The sequence below is a fragment of the Molossus molossus genome, unplaced genomic scaffold (assembly GCF_014108415.1).
Source record: "Molossus molossus isolate mMolMol1 unplaced genomic scaffold, mMolMol1.p scaffold_m16_p_15, whole genome shotgun sequence".
Taxonomy (NCBI): domain Eukaryota; kingdom Metazoa; phylum Chordata; class Mammalia; order Chiroptera; family Molossidae; genus Molossus; species Molossus molossus.
Window position 1 is genome coordinate 50253112 of NW_023425350.1, and position 13440 is coordinate 50266551.

The 13440-nt window shown below is 47.6% G+C and overlaps 1 protein-coding gene across 3 annotated transcripts in view; it reads left to right on the forward strand.

Moving 5' to 3' along the window:
* ARHGAP25 (Rho GTPase activating protein 25) overlaps positions 1 to 13440 on the forward strand; it is a 74509-nt gene that overhangs the window by 44785 nt on the left and 16284 nt on the right. For all 3 annotated transcript variants that reach the window (XM_036263505.1, XM_036263506.1, XM_036263507.1), the window contains exon 4: positions 2207 to 2323. In XM_036263505.1, coding sequence (XP_036119398.1) covers positions 2207 to 2323 — 117 coding nt within the window. The remainder of the gene's footprint in view (positions 1 to 2206; positions 2324 to 13440) is intronic.

A 13440-nucleotide genomic window follows, 5' to 3' on the forward strand; every position in this document is an offset into this window, starting at 1 on the left:
GGAGTGGGGAGAGACAATATTAAGGAAAGGTCCCTTCCTGTCTGGTTTTGCTCAGCGGTTAGCGCATCGGCCCACAAACCAGAGTTGCAGACTCAATTATGGTCAAGGGCATGTACCTCAGTTGCAGTTTGGTCCCCAGCCTTGGTTGGGGTCATGTGGGAGGCAATCAGTCGATGTGTTTCTCTCACATCGATATTTCTCTCCCCCCTCCCCCCTATCTGAAGATAGATGGAGAAGAATGTTTTCTGGTGAGGATTAAAAAAGAAAGGTCCCTAGAGAAGATGATATTTGAGCTAGGTTTTAAAAAATGGATAGGCCTTCCTTTGGCAGGGGAAGAAAGGAAGGGAGGTCCCTATCTGACAAGGAAAACAGCCCAATATATGACACGTTGAACAAACTGCTTAGGTCAGAGAAAGTATGTCCCTGAGGGCAGAGTTGCTATTCAGGGACTTTGTATTAATATTAGGCAATTTCCCCCAAAGAGAGCCCATCCTAGCACCTCAATGTGCCCAGACATTTTTTTATAGGTCAATAAAAGATTTTCAAATTCCCTTTGGTTCTGGTTTCTTGAACCTGTGTTAATATCATTGTGCCTCACCTTCTTTACCCTTTGGGATGGCTCAATTCTGAATCTATCTTATCATTGGCTTATCAGATCTTCTGACCAGAAGGGTGAGTCCGCCGAAGCCTTGCGAGCTGGCCTTTTCTCAATGAGGTTGCCATGACCAAACTAAAGGGTCTCTCAGGAATTAGGGTGAACTGAGAAGGCATGTTCTTAACAACAGATCAGACTGGCGGGAAAGGATGCCAGATAAATTTTGGCCAAAGTCAAATTTGGAGCAATATGGACTCATGGAAACTCTTTTTGGAAGAAAGGAGACCAATAGCCTTGCCCTGAGTTTGACAGTAACTTACTAGGTACCAATGAGCGGATGCCTTTGCATTTCTGGGCTTGAGTTACATTATCTGTAGGGTAGAAATGATACTAGGGCAAAGGGAAATTGTGATTTCTATGGAATGTTTCAGTTCTGCCTTGAGACATTTTCACTTCTCATTCTGCTTTCGGAAATGCCCCGATCTCAGGATGTTCCTGAATAGCCAGGGCTTCCATGGACTGACATTTCTGGTTAGAACAGCTGATGATCCAGTGACAAGATAGATTCAGGATTAGGTCATCACAAAGGGTAAAAGAAGGTGAGGCTTGGCGATGTTAAGATAGGTTCAAGAGACCAGAACAAGTGGAAATTTGAAAGTCTTTTGCTTTTCAAAATATAGGGTTAGCGCAAATGTGGTGCTAAACAGGCTCTCTGAGGGAAATGCCATGGTGTTGAGAGAAGAATGGGCCGAGGTCTACAAAGGTACTTTGAAATTTAATAATATCTTGTCACTGAAAGGAGTTGTTATTATTTTCTTATCCTCCCTAAGATCCATGCTCGATGCTCTCCTTCTTCTCTCTTCTCCTTTTTTCTCCCTAATTTCCTCTGTTGTCACTTCCTCTCATTCCTTCTCTTGGTCTCTAACCCTCCCCTCCCCAACCCTTGTCATTTTCTCCACCTTTTTGTCCATTTGAGAACACCAATTCAGGAAACACTACACATACCTGTTTATAACCTTGTGCTCAAAGTAAAAATGGCAAAGAAAGTCCTAACAAACTTCATTTGTCCATTAGATAGGTACTGAGAACCACCATTTGCTGTGTCTGGTGCAGCAGGAGAGCAGTGAGCCCAAACAGGAAGCACCGATGTGTTAGAATGACACACAACGTTTATTGTCCCTCCCTCCCCCACCCCCACAACTTAGTTCAAGGGTAGCTTAGGAAAGTATCCATGACTGGCATGATGAATTGAAGTTTTCAAACTTGTGTGGGCTGATCCTGTCTCTTCTAATACTGAAAATGCCCCATGAATTTCCTCTTCCTCTTTGGTAGCAAATGGCTTCTGTCCTCCACGGAGCAACTCTCAGCCTAAGTCATCACAACTGCAAACCACTGTGGTCAATGGTTTGTCTATAGAACTAGAGCTTCAGAAAAACAAAGAGGATGCACAGATACTCAGTGCCACTGAGGATGAGTAGATAATGCTTTGGTGTTGTTTGACTGACTGTTTAATGGAACCACGGGAGCAATTCAGGTTCAGCTTCTCTTTGCGCCCCCTGCTCCAGCCCCTTACCACTCTCAGACCTTCATTATTATTACTTCTTCCTCCAGCCTCATGGGACCAGAGTCGCATGGGACCGGACTCCTATGTCCTCATGGCCAGCTCCCAGGCGGAGATGGAGGAGTGGGTTAAATTCCTTAGGAGAGTCGCTGGCATACCCTCTGGAGGTAAGGACCTTGGCAGGATTTCCTGGGCGGGTGTCTGTAACATCTCAGGGATGGGGAGGAAGTAGCTTCAGACATGACCTTTCCTTGAGCAGTGTTCAAAGAAGACCAGAGGACAACTCTGAGGCCATGCTCATTGTCAAGCCTCTAGCTTACTGCCCCAGGTGATCTCAGCTGGTGTCTGGAGTCCACCTCTGAACCAGGCTCTTGAGCAGGGAGGCAGTTCTGTGCCTTGTGACCCGCCCAGTGGGGGCTACAAGAAAAAAGTGACTTGGATGGCACACCTCAAGAGTGCCTGGCTCAGTCACCCTGAACAATGGCAACCTAGTACAAAAAATGATAGCATAGTTTTGTTAACCATTTCCCAATTCCTAAACACAATAATTTTTACGGTGGTAATCAGGTTGAGATGAGGCTTTTATTTGCTAAAGCTCTATTATATGCTATCCAGCCTTCCTCGTTGCCCTGGATTGTGAAGTGGTTGACACTTGGCTGTTTCCCCGGCCCCGCCCTTCAGGCTGTCTGCATTGACAAGGGTAGTGGATGTCGCCTAATCACCTGCCTGGTCTGAGTCAGAACACTGCCTCTGTGCCGGTACCAGCGTCTGCTGCCATGTGGCGCTCTGCTCGGCCTTGCACCGTGAACTGCTACACTCTCATAACCCACATGGGGATTTCAGCCTCCCTCCACCCCAAGGCCACCACCCCGAGAAGCAAGTCAAGCATAAGTCCTGTAGGCAGGGGAAAGTCCAATATTTATTTATTCAAGGAACGGGGTTTGGCTCTGATGTGGTATTTCAGATGTTCTTTAAGCCTCTCATTGAACCCAAAAAGTAAATTGTAGGATGAGAAGGAATTTGAAGACAGCAGCATCCGGTCTGAGGTCCCGGTGCAAGTCAGATATTTGTTCCTCCTGTCTGTAAGTTGGGAAACCTCGGTCCTGAAGAAGTGAGTGGTTTGTCCCAGGGACCCAGCTGTGCAGGAGTGGGGCCAGGGCTCCTGCCTCTGTCGATGGCCCGCTTCCACTCGTAAAGATCCGCTGGGTCTGCTCGATGGGCAGGGCTTGCACCCTCAGCCGTGGGAAGCCTCTGAGAATGCTGCTGCCGCCTTGCTGCAGCGCTTTGTGAACCTTCGATGGCCTTTCCCACCCCGAACCTGCCCACTGCCCATGACCTTCACTCTGCCATCCTGCTGTGGTGCTGTACTGTTCTGTCTGAGCTGCAGTCTGATTTCAACAGAGCAGCCAGAGCGTGTCTATTAAACCTGCCTGTCATTTCAATGTCCTTCTCACGACACTGTCCAGTAGCTTCTCTTTGATCTAGAGGAGAAGTCAAAGTGTTAGAATGACTCAGTGCACAGTCTGCCCCCTCCATTGCTGTCCCCCTGGCTTTCCAGAGCTCTCGCCCCTGCTCACTGCACTCCAGACTTCCCAGCTTCCTTGCCCTTCTCCAAGCACCTTAGAAATGCTTCTGACTCAGGGTCCTTGCCCTTGCTGTTTCTTCCGTCTGGACTCCTCTTTCCCCAGGTAGCCGTGTTGTTTGGTCTCTTGCTTTCTCCAAGCCTTCGCTCAAACATCATCTCAGTGAGCCTGCCCTTGACCATCTCCTTTAACATTGAGCCCTTCCCCACCTTCCTCCCCCCTCCCCCTCCCCCTTTCCTGCTTTATTTTTCTCCTTGGCCTTTACCTTCTTCTGAGATGCTCAATATTTTACTCGTTTGTTTTGTTCACAGTTGGTCTCCCCTCACTAGAGTGAAAGCTTCAATCTACTTCGCAGGAATTTCCCCCTCTGTTTTGGGCAGTGCTGAACCCCAGAATGAATGGGCAAAGGAATGGTCCTCTCTTCCCACAGCAGCACTGTGTCTACCCCCCCAGGCTCCCCACTTTGCTAAATGACTACCAGCTTATCAGCAGAATTATTCAGTAAATGGGTGCTCCCTCTAGAATGATCTCCCTCCAAACACGTTAATGGTAAGCTTCAGTGAAGTTCTCGAGGGTTCACAGACCCCTTAAAGAATTCAAGAAAAGCTTTGGATACTCTCCCTAGAGATATGTTCAGACAAAACAATTTTGAGTACAACTGCAGGGTATTTTCAGAACCCTGTAGTTTGTCTATATGCCCCAGGTAATGAATCCCAACTTTAAGTTTTCAAAGTCACTCTAAGGACAATTCTGCAGAACTAAGACCTCTTCCTGCCCAAATCTCCCTTCTTGACTCCCTTTCTCCCTGATGGGAAAGAGCCCACATGGTCTCCACGGCATACCCACCTCCTTCCCCGTGGCTTCTCCTTCGCCATGGCTGGTCCTGAGCATTCCTCTCCTCTGATTCAGGAACCAATTCCCGTGTGGGTGTGCGGAAGCTTCCTACACATCATAGACACCCGCTGGGCGCCCTACAATTTAACTCAGTTTTGACACTGTCTGCCCAGAGATAGCATCAGATTCCACAGGTGAAGGGCTCAGTCCTACAAGACCCACCCGAGTCTCCCACACACTTTGGATGCCGATCTCCAGTCCAGATTGTCACCTGTGCTTCTGGATGACTGGCTCTAACTGGGAGGGGCCAGCGACTGCCTCCTTGGATCTGGTTAATTTGCCAGCGTGGCTCATAGATCTCAGGGAGCCAGTTTACTCACTAGATGCCAGTTATTATGAAAGGATATAACTCAGAAATGGCCAGGTGGAGGAGATGCATAGGGCAAGGTATGGGGACAGGGACACGGAGTTCCCTGCCCTCTCCTCACATCTCCATGTGTTCACCAACCCAGAAGCTCTCTGACCCCTGTCCTTTTGGGTATTTATGGGGGCCTCAGAACACAAGTATGATTGATGAAATCATTGGCCATTGGCATCTGACTCAACCCCCAGGCCCTCTCTCTCCTCTCGACTTCCGAGTTCGGGGGCGGGGGACTAAATTTCCAACCCTCTAGTTACATGGTTAGTTCCACCAGCAACTAGCCTCCCATCCTTAGGTGCTTTCCAAAAGATGCAAGATACCTTTGCAACTCTCCCACAAGGCATTCCAAGAGTTTTAGGAGCTCTGTGCCAGGAAAGAAGTCAAAGGCCAAATATATATTTCTTACTGTTGATCACACTCTCACGCTTTATAGAAGTTCTGAAAGCATTTCCAGGTTTTCCCAATTTCAGTAGGAGGAAGGGAAGAGAAGAGATCACGTCTCCACTTCTGGTGATTGTTCCCCGGCTCACAGCCTCCCATTTTCTCCAAAACACCTCCTCCTTTCAGTCAGAGGTCTCTGCCTTCCCTGGATCCCCACATTGAAACCTGGTCTCTGTCCCACCCCCAGGGAGCAGGCAGTTCACTGTTGCAAACTCAGTCGGGACCTGCTCTGCCTTCTTCCTCTGAGAGCTGGCCATCTGAGGTCTTCCTCAGGTCGCTGCTGGGTGCATAAGCACCTCACTAATTTACGTAGCTCTGCTGGCCCAACCGGATTCTAAGACCCTGGGTAGGTCCCACGTGGTAGGCATCTTTGTGTGTTTGCCAACTCTAGGCATGGAGTATATAAACATTGACTTGTTAAATGCCTAGGTTCCTTTGTTTCCTCTCATTTCTTAAGTTCTCTGTGTCCTTTGGAGCGTGATTTCACAATCTACCGCACAGTTCAGCGGTGAGAGTGCTGCTTCTGTGACTCTGTTGTTCTGTGTGTTCTGGTTCTTTCTCTCTAGCTAAACTGGACACTGAGAGGGATGGTTTTTACGTATTGTCACGGATTCCCTCATTCCCCTCCCCTCAGATCCTAACACCAGACAGATACAAATTCTTTATTTACTCAACAAATGTTTCTTGAGCATGTGTCATATGTCAAGCATTGTGCTAGCTCCAGGGGTACAACAGAGGAGGTGGGGGAGGGGAGAAGGGGAGGAAAGAGGACAGAAAAAAAGGACAAAGTCTTTTCTCTTAAGGAGCTTTCAGTATGGTAAAAGACACCGAAGTTAATTTTTAAAAAACCAAGGAGAATCATGAAATTACAACTTTGAAAAGTACCACAAAGTAAAAAGACATGATAACGTGTGTGTGTGTGTGTGTGTGTGTGTGTATGTGTGGGTGGATATTGTGTTTGTCAGAAAATCCAGGGAAGCCCTGAACTAGTGATGATTAAGCTTAAATATGAAGGACTAATAGAGGCTAACTAAGCAGAGAAAGGGGAAGAGGAAGTGTATCAGTCAGAGAAGTAGCATGTGCAAAGGTCCTGTGACAGAAAGAACAGGCTCTCGATTGAGAGGAAGGGAATAAAGTGGAGATACCCTTGTTAAAGATGTTGGTCTTCATTTTAAGGTGGCTTGGAAGAGGGCGAGGGTGGTGATGGTGGAGATGGAAAGAAGTAAATAGGTTTGTGCAACATTTTAGAGGTGACATTGCCAGGAGTGAATTCAACATGAAGGAGAACGCGGTGTCCAAGATGAGTCCTCTATTCCTGACCTATGAGTAAATGGAGGCATGAACACTTGGTTGGCAGCATCGCACTGCCCAGGGCCTTTCCTGGCAATCCTCCCGCTCCTGCCCATCAGCAGCCCCCACCCCCACCCCAACCCCAACCCCCATCTTCTACCTCAGCGATGCTAAGAGTCCATTTCAAGTCTCCTGGGCCTGTCTGGTAGGCCTGCTGCACTATTTGCTAAATCATCTTAATGGGAGGGGGGAATCATCTCAGTTAATCCAACAAGCCACCTCTGAGGCCGTTCTCTCGGAAGGCTTGACTCACCCACCTGCAGTTGTGAAGGCGTTTCCAGAGAAGGGTGGGCTGCCTTCATCAGCGCTAAGTGAAATCCTGTGTTCCTGTCAGACGCTTTGACATATGGGGCAGTGCTGGTAAGGGCTTGTGTGAGGGTTTTTTTAAACCCACCTCTGTGGTATCCCTTGAATGGCAGTTGACAATTAGCTGCTAAGTAAAAGGAGGCACTTATTTTTATTGTGGGCCCTGACAGCTTTATGTTCACTCTTTAAAAGCCAAGAGTCATGTGTGTAAAGGTGAATGGGGAGGGGAAGTGGTGTGGGAAGGAGGGAGGGAGGGCCCAGGGCAGGTGCCTGCAGATCCCGGAGTTTCTGTGCTGGAGTCAGACCCGAGCAGTGTTTACAAGCATGTGCTGGTCTGAAAGCGAGAGAGGGTGGTTCTTCCCGCCCGGGGAGGAGGACAGGCTGGAGGCTGGCCCAGCGGAGGCTGCGATTCCTCGCCTGTGCCTGCCTCGTGTTCCCGGGATGCCGCAGTGGGACACGGGCTGCGGCTTTCCCTCCCTGGCCCTGCTCTTTGGCTGGAATTTCAGGAAGAAAATCCACAAGCTCCGAAAGAAAGGTATTTCTGCCCTATTTTGTAATTCAATTCTTCCACTAAAAGGCACTTTGCTCGGCTCCCCTTCCTCCCTCTGTGGTCAGGGATGGGGTAACTCCTGGAACTGAGCCCGTGGGAAGCAGGTACCAGTGCTCGGCCGACAGGGCCAGTGGGAAGGGGGAAGCTGGGACAGGAGAGGGGCAGGATGAGCTCTCCTGGTGCCCTGGGCAGGAAGGGGCTCTTGTCCCAAACCCAGGAGTGTTTGTGTGACGAGAAAGGAGAACCGAGGTAGAAAGGTGACAGTTAATCCTTCCATTTTCACTTCCCCAAACCAACCCAGTATCCTGGTATTTTGTTTGTTTGTTGTTTTTGTTTTTTTGTTTGTTTTTAGCAAAACTAGGGCAGGGTCTTGAGAAGTAAAGGCTGGAGGATGACCTGTGAGCAGGGACTAGACAGCTCTCTACCTCTGTTTCCCTCCCTTGAGACTTGATGATGTCTGAAATTTCTCCTAGACAATTTTATTCCAATGACTTCAAACAAACAAACAAAACAAAATTAAATCTGTGAATTTAGAATCATGGGGCAAATATGACCTTGGACAAATTCCTAATCTGAGTCTCAGTTTTCTCATCTGTAAAATGGAACAGTGATGTCTACTTCCTGTGTTTCTTATGAGGACTAAATGAGAGCACATATGAACGCTTCTAGAGCAATTTGTCATAAAATTAACTTAATTAAATATATTAATAAGTGTTATATGACATATTATACTTAGCTGATCATTTAAAATCTGTATCTGTTAAGACAGAAATGCCTCTGTTAATGCTGACTGGTCCATCAGGGGGAGCAGTCCCGAGAGAGGGGGTGGCTGCAGGAGCTCGAAAGAGCAGTGAGCACTAGTCCACTGCAGGAACAGGTGCAACCTAGGAGGGTGTCGTGCAGAAGAGAAGCCTGTTTTGTCCCTTGGTGTCCCTGGGGTAGAGAATGATCTTTGAGTATCTCTCACCCCTGTCTTCTATCTTCCTCCTTTACTGCATCCTTAGTTTCCCTGGGATGTCTCAGTTCATCTGTTTCCCATATCTAGGCTATTTCATGTCCGCCCAGGGTCAGAGGGTGGCAATCGGGACTCAGGAGTCAGAGGTGGGTAGAACTCAGGACTGGGTCTCTGGAGGTCCAGGGTGTTTTATACCAAACTCCTCATATATGATCAGAGATGAAGAATGACAAAGCCCGACCTAGACCAATGAAAGAAAACAAAGGTGCTCTTTCTCTCCTGTAAGAAGGGACCTTGTTGGTCCTGATGGCTCCAGAGCTTGGAGAAGTTATGTCTCATTGGAGAGAATAGCCTTGGCTGATTCGTAGGCTGGAGACGGAAGTTCGAAGACTTCATCATATGGGTGATATTTACAGCCAGGAGATTTATGGAGTGCGTGCAGATGAGGAAGGCAAGCCTGGGCACTCTGGCATTTAGAGGACAGGGAGAAAAGGAGGAGGCTGAGAAGCAGCAGCCAGTGAGATCAGTGGAGAGCTGAGAGAGTGGCAGACCAAAGCGATGCGAAAACGCATCTCAGGAAGGAGGGGTGAGTTCCTGCATCACGTGTGCTGATTAAGAAATTAATATGAAGACAGTGGATGTGACCCCAGGATTTAAAAATGTGAAATAGGCCACTGATCGTGACAAGGGCAAGTATGAAGACAGGCTGATCGGGTGCGTTCAGGAGAGACAAGGCTCAGAGCAGGAGGGACGGGAGACCGCAGGTGGGAGCAGCTCGCTGAGGACTGGTCCATCAGGTGCCAGGCTCTGTGCCAGGAGATAAAAATAGATGCTGAGCCAGACTGGCTGCCGGCCTTTGAAGAACCCACAGTCATTGTAGAAAAGAGATGATTAAATAAATCATTGTGAAACTCCATGAGAAGTGGTAGAATAAAGGTATAGACAGGGAGCTCTAGGAGCACAGAGGAAGGTGATTACGTCTCTCTGCGGTGAAGACATCTGAACTCAGGCTGCAGTAAGGTCAGGTTTCTAGGAGGGGAGAAGGAGGAAGGGCATTCGCTCGCGTTTCCAAGAGCAAAGACCATTTTTCATCCTTTCTATCATACTTTCCAGCTACCAAAGAGGCTGGCCCACAGCAGATGCTCAGTCTATATTTGCTGGATGATTTGTGAGATCCAGTGAAAGGAATTTGCAAGAAGCAGAGTTGCACCAGAAACATTACAGTAATTTTGAACATAGCAGCGAGGATGGAGAAGGGAGACGGTTTAAAGTGTGTTTTAGAATATACAGATCTATCTGGAGGGGAGCAGGGGTGTTGCAGATCATTTGAGCACTCACACTTTGGCTGGCCGGGTTAGTCAAGGGCAGGTACTTTGCGTTCATGAATTCTTTGTATTCTCAGTGCCTAGGGAAGTGCGTGGTACTTGATCGCAGGATTGACGGAATGCTACTGCCTGTGAGGAAGGCTGTGAGAGCGGGGATGACGTATGAGTGTTGGGGGGCAGGATGAGAGTGAGACTGGAGAAGATACTGGGAAAATTACCATTAGATGCTGGACTTATGAAAAGAGGAGAGAGAGAGGAAGAGAAAGAAATGATGGAGATAGAGATAATAGAGATAATAGAGATAGAGAGAGATCTGAACCAGATATGTGGGTTTTAAGTTACCAGTTTTTAGGTGATATCCAAATGTATGGAATTATCTGACTTTCCCAAGGAGAACATCTAGAGCGGGAAGTCATCTGCGCGGGAATGCCAGGAAATGGCACCGCAGGTGGAGGAAGGGGCACGTACAGGAGATGGCAAAGGAGCCCACAGGGATGTGGGGATCAAATGAGAGTGGACGGTTTTGTAGCCACATAGGGAGAAGGTCTTGCGAAGGAAGAAGAATCAACCTAATTAGTGTCTTCAGCAGAGTGTGGCATAAACATAGGTCAGATTTGTCTATTAAGAAGGCACTAGAAATTTTATCGAGCAGATTGGGTGGAAAGATGCAGGCTAATAAAACCAGATGGGGATGGGTTGAAGGGTTGAGAAGTGAATGCAAAGGGCAGAAGTAAAGGCTGTGAAGTGGATGACTCTTTCAAGAAGTGGACACATTTTTCTCTGAGTATACGAAAAGAAAAAAGGCAAGTATTGATGGTTTGGGGTAGGAGATTAGTCTTTAATAAACTGGCAAAGACTTGGATTCATGTGGACTCTTTCAACTGAAAGAAAAACATTTAACATACAAAGGAGAAGGAGTAACATTCTGGAGGTGGTGAAAAGGAATGGAACCCACAGATCAAGAAAACATCGTCTTGGAGGAAGCCCGGGGTCCTTTTCTTCCGGCGAGAGAGACAAGCAGACAGATAGGAGGAAGGATAAGAGAGGCAGGGACTGGAAATGAGGAAATTCACTCATGATATCCTCAGTTTGGGGAGATAAGGAAAGAGAAGATAAGGTCTCTGAGACCGAGAGGAGAAGGAACAGTGGTGAGCTCAAAGGAGAGCGGTGAAGCTTTAAAACCAAGATCTTACGGAGATTGGAAAGACAACTTTCAATGCTACATTGTGCTACATCCTTCATAGCTCCCAGGACCTGGCGAATGCATGGGGAGGGAGTGGAATCAGCAGGGCGGAGATGGTGGAGAGACAAGACCTGGGGAATGAGTGTGCCTGAGAGAGAGACACTGAAGTGACTGACTGGGGAGTATGGGAGGAAAAGAGAATGAACACAGGACAAGGCTGATAAAGTTGGAGGAGGAGAAAAGTTAGAGGGCTGACTACACAGAGGAGTATAAGAAGGAGCTTGATTCCAGGTCACCTGCAAAGTGGAGCTTCTGCCTGGGGACCTCAGAAACACAGCTCACATTTGACAGGTGTGATGTCTCCATGCGCACTATTACCTCGTGTTTGGGAGATCTTTCCTCATGGGGTCCAGTGAGCCCCTTGAGCTCCAGTTTCACCTGCTCTGAAACACATCCATTTTCCTCTTTGGGGTGCTTCTCCCTGGACCCCTCAAAGGGAATTTTACTAATGCCATGTGGTCTATCTTTTAAGTCAGAGCATTTCAATGATTTTCCTCCAATTTTGTGAAAATATCTTTCTCGTTCCTTATCTAGAATTCTATATTGTATAAATGTTCTCTAATTGTTTTTTATTATTTTGCATGGGGTCTTTTCACTTTCATGATTTGATGGCATGTTAATTGAACATCACATTCCCTTGTCTGTATAGCTCCTTCCCTGTGGCCTGCTGCTGGCACGTGGCAGGGCATTTAGTAAATGTTAACACGAAGCTGAATTATCTACTGAGGAGATCTCTACTAGTGTTTAAACTAAATTAATGCCAACATTATCATTAATGATGAAAAGTATTGGCTTGATGATGAAATAATTCATTAAGTAACTTAGCAAAATTCTTTGACTCTCTACTTTGTGCCAGGCTCTACATTAAACACTGGGAGTGAAAAGAGACTGTCCCCATATTTCTAGCGTCAGGGAGTCCACGGTTGTACAGAGGGCACAGGGACGTACATAAAATTGTGGCACGGTACGGGAAGGGACTGAGATGTTCCAGAAGGATCCAGTTACACAGAGTAGAGATGGAATCTCTCAGGCTGGGCTTAGCAGAGGTGATAAGATTTGAATTGGGCCACGGAAGACAAATAGAACTCCAGCAGACAGGGAGGGGAGAGAACACACTGGGCAGTCAGAAGAGACCACCCACGGGCATGAAAACTGGAGAGCACTGTGGACTTTGAGGACACCAGGGTGACGCGCCTTTGGGGGCGTGGCAGGAAGTCAAGCCAGAAAGGTAGGTGGGGGCCAGGCTGAATGCCCATCTGAAGAATGGCAGCCCTGGCCTCCAAAACTTTAGCCACAAAAATATTTCATCAGTCTTAACTGGAACACGAGGGAAACAGACAACAGCCCAGCAGGCCTGGTTGGGAGTGGGGAGATCAGAGATACATTTGCTCAGCCTCACCTCCCAAGCATATGATGTGATGAGCGAAGGGCCTCAGAGGACCCCTAAAACTCTGAGGGGTAATTTGTAAAACACTGCTGTGGCAATTTGGGAAGAAGTGGATGAATATTAAAAGCAGTGGGGGACTGTGCTCAGGTAGACCAGTGGTTTAGAAAGGTAAGAGGCAGGAGGGCTTTGAACATATCAGAAGAGAAGAAACACAGTCACAGGTGAGGGAGGAGTCCAGCCTGGCCTGGCCTAGGGCTGTGGGTGGGGGTAGAAAGAACATGGGAAATTCAAGAACTCATTACAGCTCTTTACAGGTGGAATCCACATTAACTAGAGACTGGTCTAGGGGACCAATCAGAGAGAGAATCAGGGGGAAAACCGAAGGGCTTTGGGAACCCTTGTCCGTGGATTGGAGTGGTTGGTGCCACAGAGCCCTACTTATAACAGAGGGAAACTCAGGCGGGACAGAGCTGAAGCCATGACCTTCTAAACCTCTAGGATATAAAGGGATGGGGACCTGCCGCGGAAAAAATGAGTAGTCAATTATTTACAAATTAGCCTTGTTCCACCGCTGGGGTAGGGAAAGGCCATGCCAAGTGCTGACAGGGCTGGGATGGGGCTGGTTCACACATGCTTTGCTGGAGGCACTGTAATTTGGAACAGTATTTTTGGAAAGCAATTTGCATACCATTGAATGATAAAAATGTTCAAGCCATGTGACCTAGTGATTCTACATGTGGGATTTTGCCCTAAGGAAATAGTTCAAAAGAATAAAAAGCCTATATTCATCCATCCAAATGTCAAATAATTAATTAAACAATTAGAAAAAATACATTGCACTATGTATGTTCCAGGAACTCGGCTAGGCGAACGAACATGTTCTCTGTGT